We start from the raw sequence: 14,497 nt of genomic DNA, 5'->3' as shown, positions 1-14,497 counted from the left end.
CCCACGTAGAGAATCGAGCTATTCGAATCCCCAGCAAACCTAAGCCACTGTGGATTCTCGTATTTCATGTCCGTGTTGGCCCAAAGAGGTGAGTGCAGGTATATTGGAGGCTGCGACAAAACCTCGCCAGTACAAGCAATTTCAAAATTGGGACAAATCAAGGAGTGCGGTCCACAGAGCCTCACGGCCACTTGCTGGGTGAGGGAAATTTGATAGTGTATGGTCACCCCTATTTTCAGCAGCCATCGAAGGGATTGGTCAGGCAGAGTGGCAAATGCCATAGAAAGTGACGAGACAGAGTTAGGTCTAGCTTGCAAAGGAGGATGATTTGTCAATCGTTCGGAATCACGCGCAGACCCCAGAGACCTATCCCAGTTACAATTCGATAGGCGCGAGGATTATCCTGACCGGTCCTGGGAGCTATAGCGCTCCTAGAACGCTCGCTCACGATCCCAGGATCGAATTTGTCTGTTTGGGGATCCATGTGCGGTATCTTGGGACGGGTACTTTGCATTCGTCTAAGCCCTGGCCACTGCGCATTCTTGTTGCGGGTCTATATAGCGGCTTTAAGAGCCCCTGGGACACTCCCAGTGCCATTGGTGGGGCCCTGAGCTACCCAGACAATACGGCTCGATGTATTATCTGCTCGGCGTTTCTAAATAAAGGTGACCAAGTTGCCTACGGGATATTTAATTGCTTTGAGACCCCTTGGAGAGGTTTACAGTCTCTACATCATTTTCCTTCAAACATTTCAGCCCAGCGGACATCAGCTCAGAGCCATGACTTCACAGAGCGCGGAGACCGATTATTCTTTCGCTGCCTTTCCCCCTCCAGACAAGTATCGATTCACGCACAGCCACTGGGTACCGCAGACAATGAGGCCTTCCGGCCCCAGTCACCGTGAGAATATTCTTGGGGAGATCAAGCAAGAATATGAACATTTGAGTCAAACAAATAAGACCTTGACGGACACCCTACAACAGCTGCGCCAGGAAAACAACCAACTTTTTCAAATAATGCAGCTGCAGGACAAATACCTTCAAGCAGCTCAGCAACGCATAGAGGAGCTCAAGCAAGAGGCCGATCAATCGAAGAACATTGCGGTCTGGATGCAGAACTGGGAAGGTCGTTTGACAGCATGCGAACAACATATCCCCATGTTTCCACAACCATTCAGCGAAAACATCCAACCCACGCTAGGATCTAGCGCCGGTGTTCACGCAGAACAGCAAAGGCATGTCCCCCGTCTTAGGCGATCGGGTCGGTCAACGAGCTGGAAGGTGGAACATCCGCAAAGTCAGCAACCGCCAAAACAAGTCCAGCAACTATCAATGGAGAAAATGCCACAGACGGCGCCCTATCAACATGGCCGACGGGATTGAGTTGTTGTTTTGCATAAAATGGATCGCTCAATGTTGCGTTTTCTGGCTCATATACGGTAGGCCCTGGCGATATGATGGAAGTTGTTGATTTTGTTGTGTATTCAAAGGAAGATTGATTCAATTAATTATTTGTTCAGAGGGAAACATGAGGCTATATATACAACGAGAAGATCAAGTTGATTTCCAATCAACTTGATTCTCCGTATAGATACTTCGGTATTAATTCCGATGGTTTCGGCTTGGTTCCTGATCTGCACCAGCCTCATATCACAACATTCCCCCTCAGGATCGCTTTTGCTGGCAGGGCGATACTGGAATTGCGCAGAGCAGTCAGGCCTCGGTAAAACCACTCTAAAAACCCCGTCTGGGAAAATAAAGTGGAAAGAGCGCCTGTGCTGTCTCATTCATGTTGCTTTGGAGTCTGAGGCGTCGATTCCTAAGAGACTACAAAACTTGACAAAGGACGTAGGCCCTAATGGCTTGGTGAGACCATCTGCGGCCTGTTCCTCAGTTGGAACATATTGAAGCCCAATCTCGCCTGCATCCAGCACGGCTCGCTGATAGTGAAATTTCACGTTGAAATGCTTCGTCCGTTTGTGGAATTCCGGGTTGCGAGAAAGAGCAATGGCGGACTGGTTGTCAGCCATGATTTGGGTGACCGGAGACCGATACAGTTGTGTTTCAGCCAGAAAGGTGCGGAGCCACTGCAGATGCAGAATGGCATTGTATTGTCCGATGTATTCCGCGTGTGTCGTAGATGTGGCTACTTCCCCTGTCTCTTGGACGACCAGGAAACTGGCGCACCTGCAAGCTGGAATACATAGCCAGATGTCGAGTATGCACCGTCAGTGACGACGGAGCCACCAAAGTCGGCATCCGTATACCCGATCAGCTGCCCACTGCGGTAGGTAATGCGATGAGATTGCGTGGCTTTGATGTAACGAAGCAATCGCTGCAGAGCGACTTGGTGGTGTGATTGCGGCTGAGACGTGAAGCGACTCAATATGCCCAGCGCAAATGCAATGTCCGGTCGCGTGCCAACCATGAGATACATTAACGAACCGATGGCGGTCGCATAACGAGCTTTGGCTTCCTCGTCCGGAGGTTCCTCGTCTGGACGATGATTCAGGATTTGCTTGGGATTCATCGGCGTAGACTTCGGCTGACAATTCTCCATGCCAAAGTCGGAGAGCACCTTCTGGATGTACTGATGTTGGTGAATGGACACGGACCCGTCGACATGATAGTCGAACTGGATCCCAAGAAACGATTGCGGGGTGCCCAGATCATTCAATCGGAACTGTGTTTGCAATGCTTTTTGCACTTGTTTCATTTCGTGCGTGTTTGCCGCACCAACGAGAAAGTCATCGACATAAACGCAAACGACGCAATCCGGTTTGTAAAACACACAGTTATCCGATTGGGCCATGGTGAAGCCATGGGAAGCCAGGACGCGGTGGACGCATTGGTACCAAATCCGCGGAGCCTGCTTCAGTCCGTATAGTGAGCGGCGCAGTCGGCATACGTATCCTGGCTCTTCAAAGCCTTCAGGCAACTCCATATAGATAGACGAATCGACGTCTCCATGAAGAAATGCGGTGACCGCATCGAATTGATGGAGTTTCCATCCGCGCAACACGGCGCTGGCGACGATGCAGCGGACGGAGTCCATTCGCGACACAGCGGCAAACGTTTCGTGATAGTCGATGCCATGTTTCTGCCGGTAGCCTTTGATGACCAATCGCGCTTTGCGCGTTCCATTGGCTTTGGTCTTGAAGACCCATTTGCAGCCAATCACATGATCTTTGGCTGGGACGTCCTCTCGCCGAACTTTTTCCCATGTTCCGTGTTCGAGAAGCGACGCATATTCTTTCTGGATGGCGGCCCACCAGTCCAGCTGGTCTGGACCTGATACAGCTCGGCGAAAGGTCGCCGGGTCGACTTGTTTGTCCGGTGCGGCTTGCAATGTGCCTGCCGAGTACACCTTGCCGAGTGATTCCAGAAGACGCCGTGACGGTCTTCGTCTGCGACCATAGATTGAATACCCAAGATCCGATGTCAAGTCGGTTCCTTGTTGGCTTGGATTGACCACTGGAGGTGTCTCCTCGTCACGCTCAGATGGCGTTTTCTCTTGCTCATTCGGCGGAGGTAATGGCGATGCAGGTGGTGTTGGCAGCCCGCTGGCTGAACTTGGCTTGGATGGAAAGACAGGTGATGGAGGAGCGTTGTCCGGGAGGTCGTTGCCTGTTTCCCCCTCGATGAGTGGCGCCACCGGGGTCCTCTCATCGAACTCGACATCACGGGAAAAGACTGTCTTTCCAGAATGGATTTCATAGAGCTTGTACTGATTTGGTTCACAATAGCCTAGCAGTCGGCACTCGGATGATCTCGGTCCGAGTTTGGCTCGATGCTCTTTTGGGATCAAGACCCATGCACGGGAGCCGATCCGTCGCAGATGCAAGAGCGAGGGCGACTTCCCATATAGTATTTCAAACGGTGTCTTTTTCTTTAAGATTGATGCCGGCGCGCGCAGCTTCAGATAGACTACCGTGTCTACAAGATCGATCCACCAGGAAGGAGAAAGGTTCGCATCGGACAGGAGCGTGTTGATCCGCTCCCGGATAGTACGATTGGTGCGTTCGGCCAGCCCATTCTGCCCTTTGCAGTATGGCGGCGAGGTATCGAACTCAACTCCCTGGGATTCGAGATGGGTTCCAATTGGCAGATATTCTCGCCCGTTATCGGTGAGGAATCTTCGGATCTGGGCGCCGAACTGTCGGTGCACCCAGGCCTCAAAATGTTGGAACTTCTGGAGCGCTTCATGCTTCCATCTCATGGCATAGGCCCACGAGCCTCGAGAATAATCGTCAGTAAAGGTGATCACGTACCTGGAGCCATCTTTGGCCATCGGCATCGCCATGATGTCCGAATGGATCAATTCGAAAATTCTCGTTGAATGCAGACGTGGCCGTCTTGCGCGGGAGTTCCTCTTCTGATGCTGCTTACCCGACATGCACGCCGGGCACTGCGGCGTTGCCAGCAGCTGCGCCTGCGTCAGCGGTCGGTACGGAGTGCCGGTCTGCCGGAGGACCACCCTCAGGTCGCCCCGGTTCAGATGTCCCATCCGAGCGTGCCACAACGCTTCGGAGGCCTGGTCCACTCCTGTGCACACATCTGCTTCGAGTATCACAGCTTCACCACCGAGTTCAGAGGTTGACGCTGCGCATTCTGCGTCACTTGACTCCCGAGGCTCGTCGACGTCCATGGCCACCGCCTGCGGTTCCAGGGAATCTGCATGGTCATGGGTCGTCGGCGCCCTCGCCAGTTGGACTCGCTCTCGCGATCTCTTGCTCACATGGCACCGCAGGATCAACAGATCCTCCTCCGCATGGTAGGCGGTCCCCACGGTCCGTCCTCGGCGTTGCACAAAGACGTTCTGCGGGTGCGCCACCACCGAGTAGCGGTCACGCAGTAGCTTCGGCACACTGATCAGGTTCATTCCGACGCGTGGCGCGAAGTACACGTTCTTCAACACCAGGGGCTGGTTGAACTTCCCCCGGAGCGTGAGCTTCACCGTACCAATCCCTTCGGCTTGCACTGGATCGCCCGCCGTGTCCAACAGCTGGTGGTGGGGCCGCAGACTGCTGAAGCAGCTCCGGTCCCAGCAGATGTGGCTGGTGGCGGCCGAGTCCAGGATCCACCGGGGTTGCGGCGCGTGGGTATAGAGAGTCGTCACTCTGGCCCTCACGATATTGATCCTCGGTCTCTTGGAAGTCGGCGGGCCCTGCCGATCTTCCATCTGGCTTGATGGTATCTTTTGTAAATGACTTCTTGGTGAGCCGGAAACACTCCTCTCAGCCTTCAGGGCATGGTCCCTGGACGGCTGGGCTTCTCGCTGTTTCTTCCAGCACTGCGCGACCACATGGCCGCGCTTCTTGCAATAGTTGCATTTCTTGGCAGTCTGCTGCACCGTATTGACGGACGGGCCAGATGCTGCCTGCAAGGGTGTTGGAGCTTCTTTTCTCCGAACCGTCTGCTCAGCATTCGACAGACGGTTTCCGATCGTGGTCGGATTCACCGGATCCTTGTCATTCTGGATGGCATCCACAACTAGAATGTATTCCGGTCCGATCTGCGTCAGTAAGATCGCAATGTGCGTTCGATCGCCAATGGATCCTGGCACGATAGCATTCAATCGATGTACGAGCAACCGTACTCGATCGACGAATTCGCGGGCACTGCCGCAGCGCTCGCCAGTGGTTTCACGAAGCTGCGCAAACAACTCGCAGAACGTGGCAAGTTCCATTCGCCGGTACCGTTCTTCAAGTTCATTCCAGAGATCGCGAGATGTCTCAAGTCCCGCGACATGAATGCTAATATGGGGTGACAGATACCGGAAAATGATGTGGTAGGCCTCGGCTTCGCGGCGCGACCATTCACGGTGGCGCTCGAACGCCTGGACCTCCACTTCGAGGCGCGCCTCAATAGCGCGCTGTCTCACCGCCCCAGCGAGGTGCGGTTCCACCAAGGGGTGGATGTCTGCCGTAATAGGCTTGGCGTACTTGAGTAAGCAGTCAGGACGCTGGAGGTCGCCCGACACGACATCCCAGACCTGCCTGGCTTTCAGGTAGGAGGTCATGAGACGTTTTCAGGTTGCGTAGTTATCGCTTCCTGTCAGAGGCTCGATGGCCGTGACAGCTCGGTCCGGAGAGTCATGGACCAGAGCAGACATAGTGATGATTGCGAAAGCGGGGTAGATATATAATCAAGATGGTTAAGATAAGTCTCAGATGAGTAGAGATGGCACCCGAGATTTTGCTTCCGGGCTCATAACCTGTTTTAGTTCAAAGGAAGATTGATTGTTGTTTATTCAGAGGGAAACATGAGGCTATATATACAACGAGAAGATCAAGTTGATTGGAAATCAACTTGACTCTTCGTATACATACTTCGGGATTAATTCCGATGGTTCGGCTTGGTTCCTGATCTGCACCAGCCTCATATTACAACACACATAATCCTAGCGTTTATTACAACCCTACCTTGCTTCCTCGGCTCTGTGCGCTCCATCCTGTAGGTCCATCTACCGAACGTGGTTCATTTTGTGAAGAATTCCATTCGAAAACGTCCAGCCTGTCGTCTGAGGCATGACGCCCCCTCGACACAAATTTGCAGAAGCGGAATGTGGTGTATAAAGACCAAATGAAAGAGCTCTCCTTTTCCTCATGATAGTGCAATCCAAGCAGCGACTGAATTGCCCGAGTTGCTTCCTCCGCACGATAAAACGGAATCTTTGGGAAAAGATGGTGGACAACATGAAAGTCGATAATGTCGTGAAATAAATGGCGACCAAGAAAGCCCATTGTGCGATCAATGGTGGACAAAGACCCCTTCATAAAGGTCCATCCTTTATCTCCATAATGCGGTAGAGAGGGATGAGTATGGTGAAGGTATGTAATAGCAACTAAGGAGGCTGGTAAGTCCCGCTTGATTTGACAGGAGTAGAGAGCCCCAAGAACTGGCTGGAACGTATTTCGATTGGAGTTGCTTACCGATCCAATGATTGACCCAGAGGTACGGAAGAAAGTACCAGAAGAAAATCTTCTGTGCGCCAAATTTCATACAAAAGCTTACCAGGATATACCCGGACCCCATCAAGCATATATCAGAAAGCAGGACATAGAACATCTGATATGGAGTAAACAAGGCCCCAAATGGGTCGAAATGGCTCTTGCTACTTGAGGATCTGGCATTTTGGGCAGGAAGACTGTCCACTCCGGCACTGACATTGAAAAGAAGATACATCGGCCAACCAAATAGCTGGTGTATGAATAATTCAGCTAGTACCATGGCAGGTGCATCCTCCAAAGACTCGGTTATTGTGCGAAACCGGCCAGGGTACGAATACTCAAACTCTTCTTTCGTGAAGGGTACAAAAGCAGTATCCTTTCCCATGTGCCCTGTGTAACGATGGTGGCGAGCATGCGTAATTTTCCAGGAGAAGTACGGCACGAGAAGGGCCGAGTGGAGAATATAGCCTATAACATCATTGACCCATGGATATAGAGAGAATGCACCGTGGCCACATTCATGGGCCAGAATCCACAAGCCGACGCCCACGCAGCCCTGGCAAAATGCATAGCACATCCAGGCTAAATATTGAACCCACAACCAAGGGAGGTTGTCGATTTGAGAAGCACAGTATATCAGAATAGTGCAATACGCTATGTCGCGTAAAAGGTACAACATCGATATAAAAAGTGAAGGTTGGAAACAGGCCAAGGGTATTGCGTCCTTGAGAACGTTCAGCGTTGGTTCTGAAGTGCCCACTTTTTCCTATAAAGTGGTTCAGTTTAGATCTCATCTGCGTCTTGTCTCTATGTAACTGGGCTCATACTTTTGCTTGGCCTTGCACCATCGTGAAAGTCATTCATATATAACAACTAAAATACCAAAAGAAACTTCAAGGTAACTGCGCTGGAAATGCTCTGATTATATGCTATCCTGATGCTCCTTTATGAATCCTACTTTTCTTGCCTTTGGTAAGTAATGTTGCACAGACTCGTTATCAGTCCCACCGAAGATCTCACGAATTGTTCTGCCACCAAAGTTTCCCACCATCCACTTCCTCCAATCAAGAGTAAGCGCCCGTTGACATCATCTGAGGCCATTGCGCAGCTTCCGAGCTAGTCCGACTCAAGAAGCCGATCTCATTGGAGCGTTCTGTCTCGTAATCGGAATGTTGTTAAAGGCCGAGCCGGAATTATTTCAACATCATGCAGGATAGGCGCCCAAATCCCAGGAAACACATCCGGCATCATGGGAATGGGGCTAAATTTCCTTTTTTGGAAAATAAATAAGGAGGCTTATAAAAGCATAAGGTTTGGTTCTGGCGAGCTCTGGAATACAGATTGGACTGATGCATCTACTTCGACTGCTTTTCTCACGCTCCATAATCACATGAGATCCGCACTTTCTGTACGGCGCATGAGTGCCCAATTAAGCGGCACATGAGATGGCGATATCTTTACCACAAATAATGGCGGTTCTCAGTGATTACATCTAATATCTCCACTTCGAGTTAGACAAGGATCTTCGTCAATACACGGAGCAAGGTTTTATCAAGATTTAGGTTTGAATCAAGACGCAGTTGTTAAGCTAGCAACACGTTACACAAACCATCCTGCTTCTGACCGCCACATGCACCATTCTTGCAAACCACTTCCAAAATTAATTGGATAGAAGTTCGTACTGCAAATCGCGATGCTCCTGGCAACCTCATTAAAATCATCAACTTTTGAACCATGTTTGAATGGTGGCTGTAAGACCCCAAGACTGTTAAAGCTCACCTTTAATGGACCTTGATCTACAAAAGACAATGTCTTGGGATGGGCAATCGTTACGAAATAAGACTCACAGAACTAGGATCATGGGATCTATGACTCAAGTTTCCGAAATCCTAGCCAACTGGATCTCGTTAAATGAGCTGCTCGGCTGGGTCTGATTATCGCTATTGTGAAACACTAACGTGCAGAGACCACACTCGCTGGACCTAAATCGGGCATATTTACGCAGCCACTATTCCCAGACAAGGACGTGTGATCACATCGGTCACGCCTCAACATGCGACCTGGACAACCCTCAGACGCCCTCGAAGAGTTTCGCCAGCACTACCTGCCCATCTTCGCCCTCGGCATCTGCCGGAGAGAGCATTGCCACCTGAAACAATGCACCTAGCTACATAAAATATGTGGATCGTGTCGCTTTCATTTTGCGATAAATCCAGCATAGCTCTGACTTGCCCACTAATAGCTGCAAAATCCTTTCTGGGTTGTTACCACTCTACTCGGTGAGTAAAGAACGACGAGAGGTAAGCACTTAGTCGGAAGGAGACAGCTATGAACTGGGACGGGAATTTCTCTACGTCAGCATGCAAGTAAATAAGAACCCCCATTTGATAATAAAAAGTACAGCGATGGCTTTCAATCGGATATAAAAATTTACATAACGTCAAATATTGGAATTTTCATATCGGGCGTTCAGGCGTTAAAGAAACTCTCAGCCCTCAATCATTTCCTATTTTTTCGTGTGACATGGTCAGAACTATGACTCCATTGAATTTCCCCTTCCAGTCATCTGCAGAGAGAACATGACTAGATTGCGTGGCTTGCTTGACTTCGTTCCTCGATCTGGATGATCAATCTCGATCAACATGGCGTTGCTAATGATTGTCGGTGATTGGATAAAATCAAGGAAATCGGTATAAGAGTCGCTTTCTCTCCGTTATTGCTAATTTCATATGTTCTTCAAACATAAAGTCTTATTCTTCATTCTTTGAGGCATGAAATTCCCATCATGAATATCGCGATTCAATTCTACAGTTCCGTGTTAAACGTGCCTAGGCCCCCAGGGGCAGAGGGCCTTTTACATCTTAGTCTGTTGCTACTTGGTTTTATGTCCATTTTTATATATCACACTTGACATCATGTTCCAGTTTATCATCGGAAATTTCACAAAAAGAGCATCTACCTCTATGTTCATATCTTTACTGGTCTGACAGAGGCACTTCGTTACCGAATCTCTGAAACATTACAAGGCCATTCTGACATTCTGCCTGATTATATCAGTGTATTGTCTTGTTTCATTTGGTCTTGGACGAGCTTTGAGCTTGTGAAGACACTCCGTCGAGGAGACCCTCTCACCACCCGCCCTCCTTATCAGGCCGCTGCTCTTCTGCGTCTATTTATCACGCTCCTTTCTTACCTCTTCTGTTTACCCAGCCTGCACAGAGTCTCTATAACCTCTCTGGATAGCTTTATCTATGCCCGGTTCGCGATCTTCTTTTTCACCTACGCTCCATATATCCGAAATCTCTTCTATGGTGCTATATACAGGATCTCCATTCCACTTGCCGCAACACTAAGTGTCCATGAAAGCCGAGTCCCTGGAGCGTCATTGGTATTTGTTCTCGCAGCTGCCTATGTCGCGAGACTCAATGAGTGGGTGACGCAAAAATCACGATCCTTGAGAAAGTGAGTAGACCGAATCATCTAGGCTTTCTCATAAGCATTTTGTGACTTGATGAAATAGTCCGGAGTCATCGGTCAACATCTCAATACGCACGAAAGCTTTAGTATCGATAATTCTGAGGATTGGATTTGCCGAGTTGGAGGAATTAATGGCAACTTCAAAGGCCAGTGGGCTAGAGAAGCCTGTACAGGTACAGGATGAATATGTCCCGGAAAAATATAGCTCCTTCATAGACTAAGATTTTAGTGAGAGGGGCCAGCCACAAATTCGAATCAAAGTTAGGATAGAATGGATCTCTCATACTTTAAAACGGCAATGATAATATGGATATACATATAAAGATGAACTATTACAAGTTCGTACGGGCTACCTGCCTTTCAAGTCAAGGTGGTGATCGAAGAAAGGATAAGCGCTCGACTCATAATGAAGAAGCCCACCAATGCCTTCTTGGGAGCAGTTTACACAGTATCAAATATCTCAAAGTCACGGCGGAGATGGCTTACTGGCCATCCAATTCACTAATTTATCTGGCCTTGGAATAGTTTAAACATATTTGCAGACAAACTCGTCCTGCATGTGTAACTTGGGCGCATATATTGTCTTTCATCATCATCATCATCCCTACCTTAATGATTAAATGGTGATGAGACTGATAACACGATAAGCAAGCGCTAGATAATGGTCCCACCCCTCAGTTGACCGTCATCAACGGTTGCGGTTTCTTTTGTGCAGTTTGTAGACCAACATCGCCTGTTTGTTTATCATGAGTAAATCCACGTTCCCGCCAAGGTCTATACCATGATCTATTTCACTGCTCATTCCATCACTGGTGAATTGATCCCTCTGGTCATTTCTCCACACCCTTTTCGTAACAAACAAATTTTGGTATTGAGCGAAGCGAAAGTATGCTTCGAAGCCCCCAGGTGAGTATGTTAAAATTTGGTGACCACTTTCACTTCGGCGGAATTTACAAGCTTGTCTTGGATCTTGGCGGCCATTGATGGATTCATTCTATCTGAGTAAATTAGGAAACCGTCAATGGTTGCATCTCACCGGGACTAGCAATGTCGTACTTTATATCACATTGACAGTCTTGATATTGATGTTCTGCAGGAGCTTAAGAACCTCGGCGACACGTAGTTCTACTTAGTTATCTGAGTGTCTGGGTAAAAGAAGAGTGGGCCAAGATACACAGATTTTGGCGGTGTGAGCCTTGATAAGGAAATGAAGTCCGAGCTGACTAAGGTTCCATGTTGTATCACCCCAGATGCCTGAGATTTATCGTATTGATAAGACCCCGAATTGGAAGCTCAGGTACCTATAAAAATGTCTTATCTGTAGCTCGCTGCAAGCAAACATAATTCGAACCTCGGAAGTGCATAAATGTAACGCTCACACTGGCCCTTCTCAAGGGTCCGTGACCTGAAACCCTCCAAAGATTCTGGTGTTACACAGTGACAACACATCGGTGAGCAGAAACAAGGCTGAGATTTTGTCTGGGTAGTAAACATAACTTTCGCCACCGATTAGGTTGGATTACATGTTGCATGTCTGACCATCCACAGAAATTGCGGTGGTGACAAACTAGAGAGAACCAGAAGAGTACAATACGTGACCCACCCCATTGGTACGTGCTTTTCGACCTGAATTATGTTTCAGAGACCTGGTGTCGGTGATCTTATGCGCCAATCAATGGTAGTAAACATTCACTATAGTGTTTGGGGGTGCGCCACTCGCCCGCGTGCGCCATTCCGTAGTGAAACATGTTAACGTAATCGGTAAGCGAGCCGATCACCCCAAATCACATATTAAACTGATATGTTATCAACGTTGTGTCTCAACCACAACCTATCAGATTTGTTAAAAGCTTATAGGAGCGAGCTATCAATCATATTTTTAACCAAACTTGAACTTTGAGGCTCTTTAAATGAGCATTCATCAGGATTACCAAGAATACTGCATATTTTTCATTGATTTCCTTCAAATATGTATATCTATATCTTTGGATTATTATTCTCTTAAAGTTCTGGAGTTCATTCGAAAATATATTTCAAATACCATACTCTCACGAGAATCTATTCTAACTTGTGGTTGTTGAGAATTGAGTTATGATTGACCACATTTAGTATGTATTTTGGGGTGATCGGTTCGTTTGAATGATCAGCTCGCTTACCGAGTACGTGAGTAAACGTATTTCACAAACGAGTAGATTAGACAAGCGAGTGGGTCACCTAAAATAACTGTTAATTTTCGAATCTCAAAAAGGCCAGTATATTAATAAATGAATCTATTTAGGCCTATCTGGACACGTCTCTGTCCTGTGCCCTGGAGCCCTACATATTCCACATCCTCGCAGGGCCCGCGTACGCTGCTGCAAAGGCGCTTCGGGTGCTCCCCCTGGGGGGTAGTATAGCGGGCTTTACCACCTCTGGGGGGGGCCTATGAGGCCTTTAAGGCTTCTTCGACACTTATTTCACCTGTTTAGATATCCATCTATCCGTCCGGGACGTTTTCTGCTTCTTTTTCTCAATTTCTGCCCGGAGAGTACTATTTTCATGCGCTAAAAATATATCTGAGTTCATAGCTAATTCTCAGCACTTAATAAGCTGGTTTGGCGCACGATTTGTAGCCGTAGGTGGACTTTATCAGCGTCTTTCAATAAGCGCTTTTATTGATGAAGCTTGTTTTTGTAGTTGTATGAGGTTCTGGGGCGTCCTGGGCGAAAGAATGCTACCTGCGCTACCTGGGGGAGTAGGGGTCTTTAGGTGGATATTAAGCGTTGAAAGCACTTCAGTAGGGCTATATGGGGATAGTCCAGTTGATCGGAAGCTATTTTGGATAGTATTAGGCTTGAATGTGTCCACGCGTGCACTTGGATAGGCCATAAGAAAGTCAAACTTATCAATACGGCTAATTCCAAAGCAGGTCTTCGATTCTACATACCGTCCATATGCCCGCTTCAGCACCGAAAAATAACCCACATTAAGTGGCTATAAAACATTCGATTAGTGTGGTGGCATGTAGATTATCATAGTGTTATTGGCAGCACAAATTTCGTCGAATCGGGGTGTCAAATGGCTACCATGTCCATCAAGAACAAGAAGCCGATATCCACCCTGTGAGCGTGATATGTCCGGAATCAGCAACTTGAAGCCAGCGAAGGCTAATTTCGTCAGAAGTCCCTCCATTTGGACTATTATCCAATATTTAGTTCGGTGGAAGACCTTTATGCTAAATTCAAGGATTTATGCTTGAAGATAATATAGGCTGGAAGCGCATATCCAGCTGCACAAATACATTCAATCACAGTCACCCTTTCACGATTTCCAGGCTGTAAAACTGCACGTTTTCCATAGTGCTCTGCACGTGTAATCACTTTCGCAGTTGCAGTAAGGCCCATTGCAAAGCCTGTCTCATCGAAGTTATATATATCGGCTGGGGGTAATACCATATTGGAGTATGGTATTTTGAACTAACTTAAACCATGCCTGGATGATCTTTGGATCCTCGTTTTTCGCACGTTCGTAATTGTAGCGCCTCGAATAACGAGATGATAGGTTTGGATGTCGTTTAAAGAAGGTTGTAGTCCAATTAACCCCAACCTTTTGGATAGTGGTCTCCCCACGCCTTGATAGTAAAAGATTAGCCATATCGGCTACCATACTAGGCCGTGGTGCTGCTCCGCAGGTGTCCATATCTAATATCAATTCTTTCAGCGAGATACCTTCGTTTTCAGTCAATTTATGGGAATTTGCGCGTGAATCTCCACGAAATATAACCCCGCTAAGGCCTCTCGTGAGCGTGGTATAGGGTATATTGTATATGCGTGTGGCTTCGCGGATAGAGGATATCTCGCTATTTTTAATAGCCTAATTGGCTAATAGGACTCTGCCTTCTTGTTCGTTTGAATTTTGAGCAGATTGGGGGCGTTTGGGTGGCATGGTGGGTAGTTGAAGAAGTTAGGTTGCGCGGGAGACGCGTTTTTTGATGGGGTGATCCGTTCGCCCGTGAATTACGTTAGTGTTTGAAACCAGTTATACGTCAACACTCTTGCTACCGCTCCGCACGAATTCGAAGCTCGCAAA

At 48.2% G+C, this 14,497-nt stretch overlaps 3 protein-coding genes across 3 annotated transcripts; 2 read left to right on the top strand and 1 right to left on the bottom strand.

The window, feature by feature from the left end:
- Positions 1 to 779: 779 nt before the first annotated feature.
- N7483_002586 (uncharacterized protein) lies at positions 780 to 1,382 on the top strand (the record flags this gene model as incomplete). Its single annotated transcript, XM_057086023.1, has 1 exon — positions 780 to 1,382. The coding sequence occupies one exon, from the start codon at positions 780 to 782 to the stop codon at positions 1,380 to 1,382; it is 603 nt and encodes a 200-aa protein (XP_056952172.1).
- Positions 1,383 to 2,145: 763 nt separating this feature from the next.
- N7483_002585 (uncharacterized protein) lies at positions 2,146 to 6,021 on the bottom strand (the record flags this gene model as incomplete). The annotated part of the gene is made up of 2 exons (XM_057086022.1): positions 2,146 to 2,634; positions 3,472 to 6,021. 2 exons carry the CDS (start codon positions 6,019 to 6,021, stop codon positions 2,146 to 2,148), a joined length of 3,039 nt encoding a protein of 1,012 aa, XP_056952171.1.
- A 3,716-nt stretch (positions 6,022 to 9,737) lies between these two features.
- Positions 9,738 to 10,650, top strand: N7483_002584 (uncharacterized protein; the record flags this gene model as incomplete). Its single annotated transcript, XM_057086021.1, has 3 exons — positions 9,738 to 9,816; positions 9,877 to 10,414; positions 10,473 to 10,650. The coding sequence occupies 3 exons, from the start codon at positions 9,738 to 9,740 to the stop codon at positions 10,648 to 10,650; spliced, it is 795 nt and encodes a 264-aa protein (XP_056952170.1).
- Between the last annotated feature and the right edge of the window lie 3,847 nt (positions 10,651 to 14,497).

Source organism: Penicillium malachiteum (genome assembly GCF_028827825.1).
Source record: "Penicillium malachiteum strain IBT 17515 chromosome Unknown utg000001l:1.0-8184562.0:1.0-8186909.0, whole genome shotgun sequence".
NCBI classification, from domain to species: domain Eukaryota; kingdom Fungi; phylum Ascomycota; class Eurotiomycetes; order Eurotiales; family Aspergillaceae; genus Penicillium; species Penicillium malachiteum.
The sequence above is the reverse complement of the archived record's forward strand: the minus strand, read 5'-3'. Positions and strand labels throughout refer to the sequence as shown.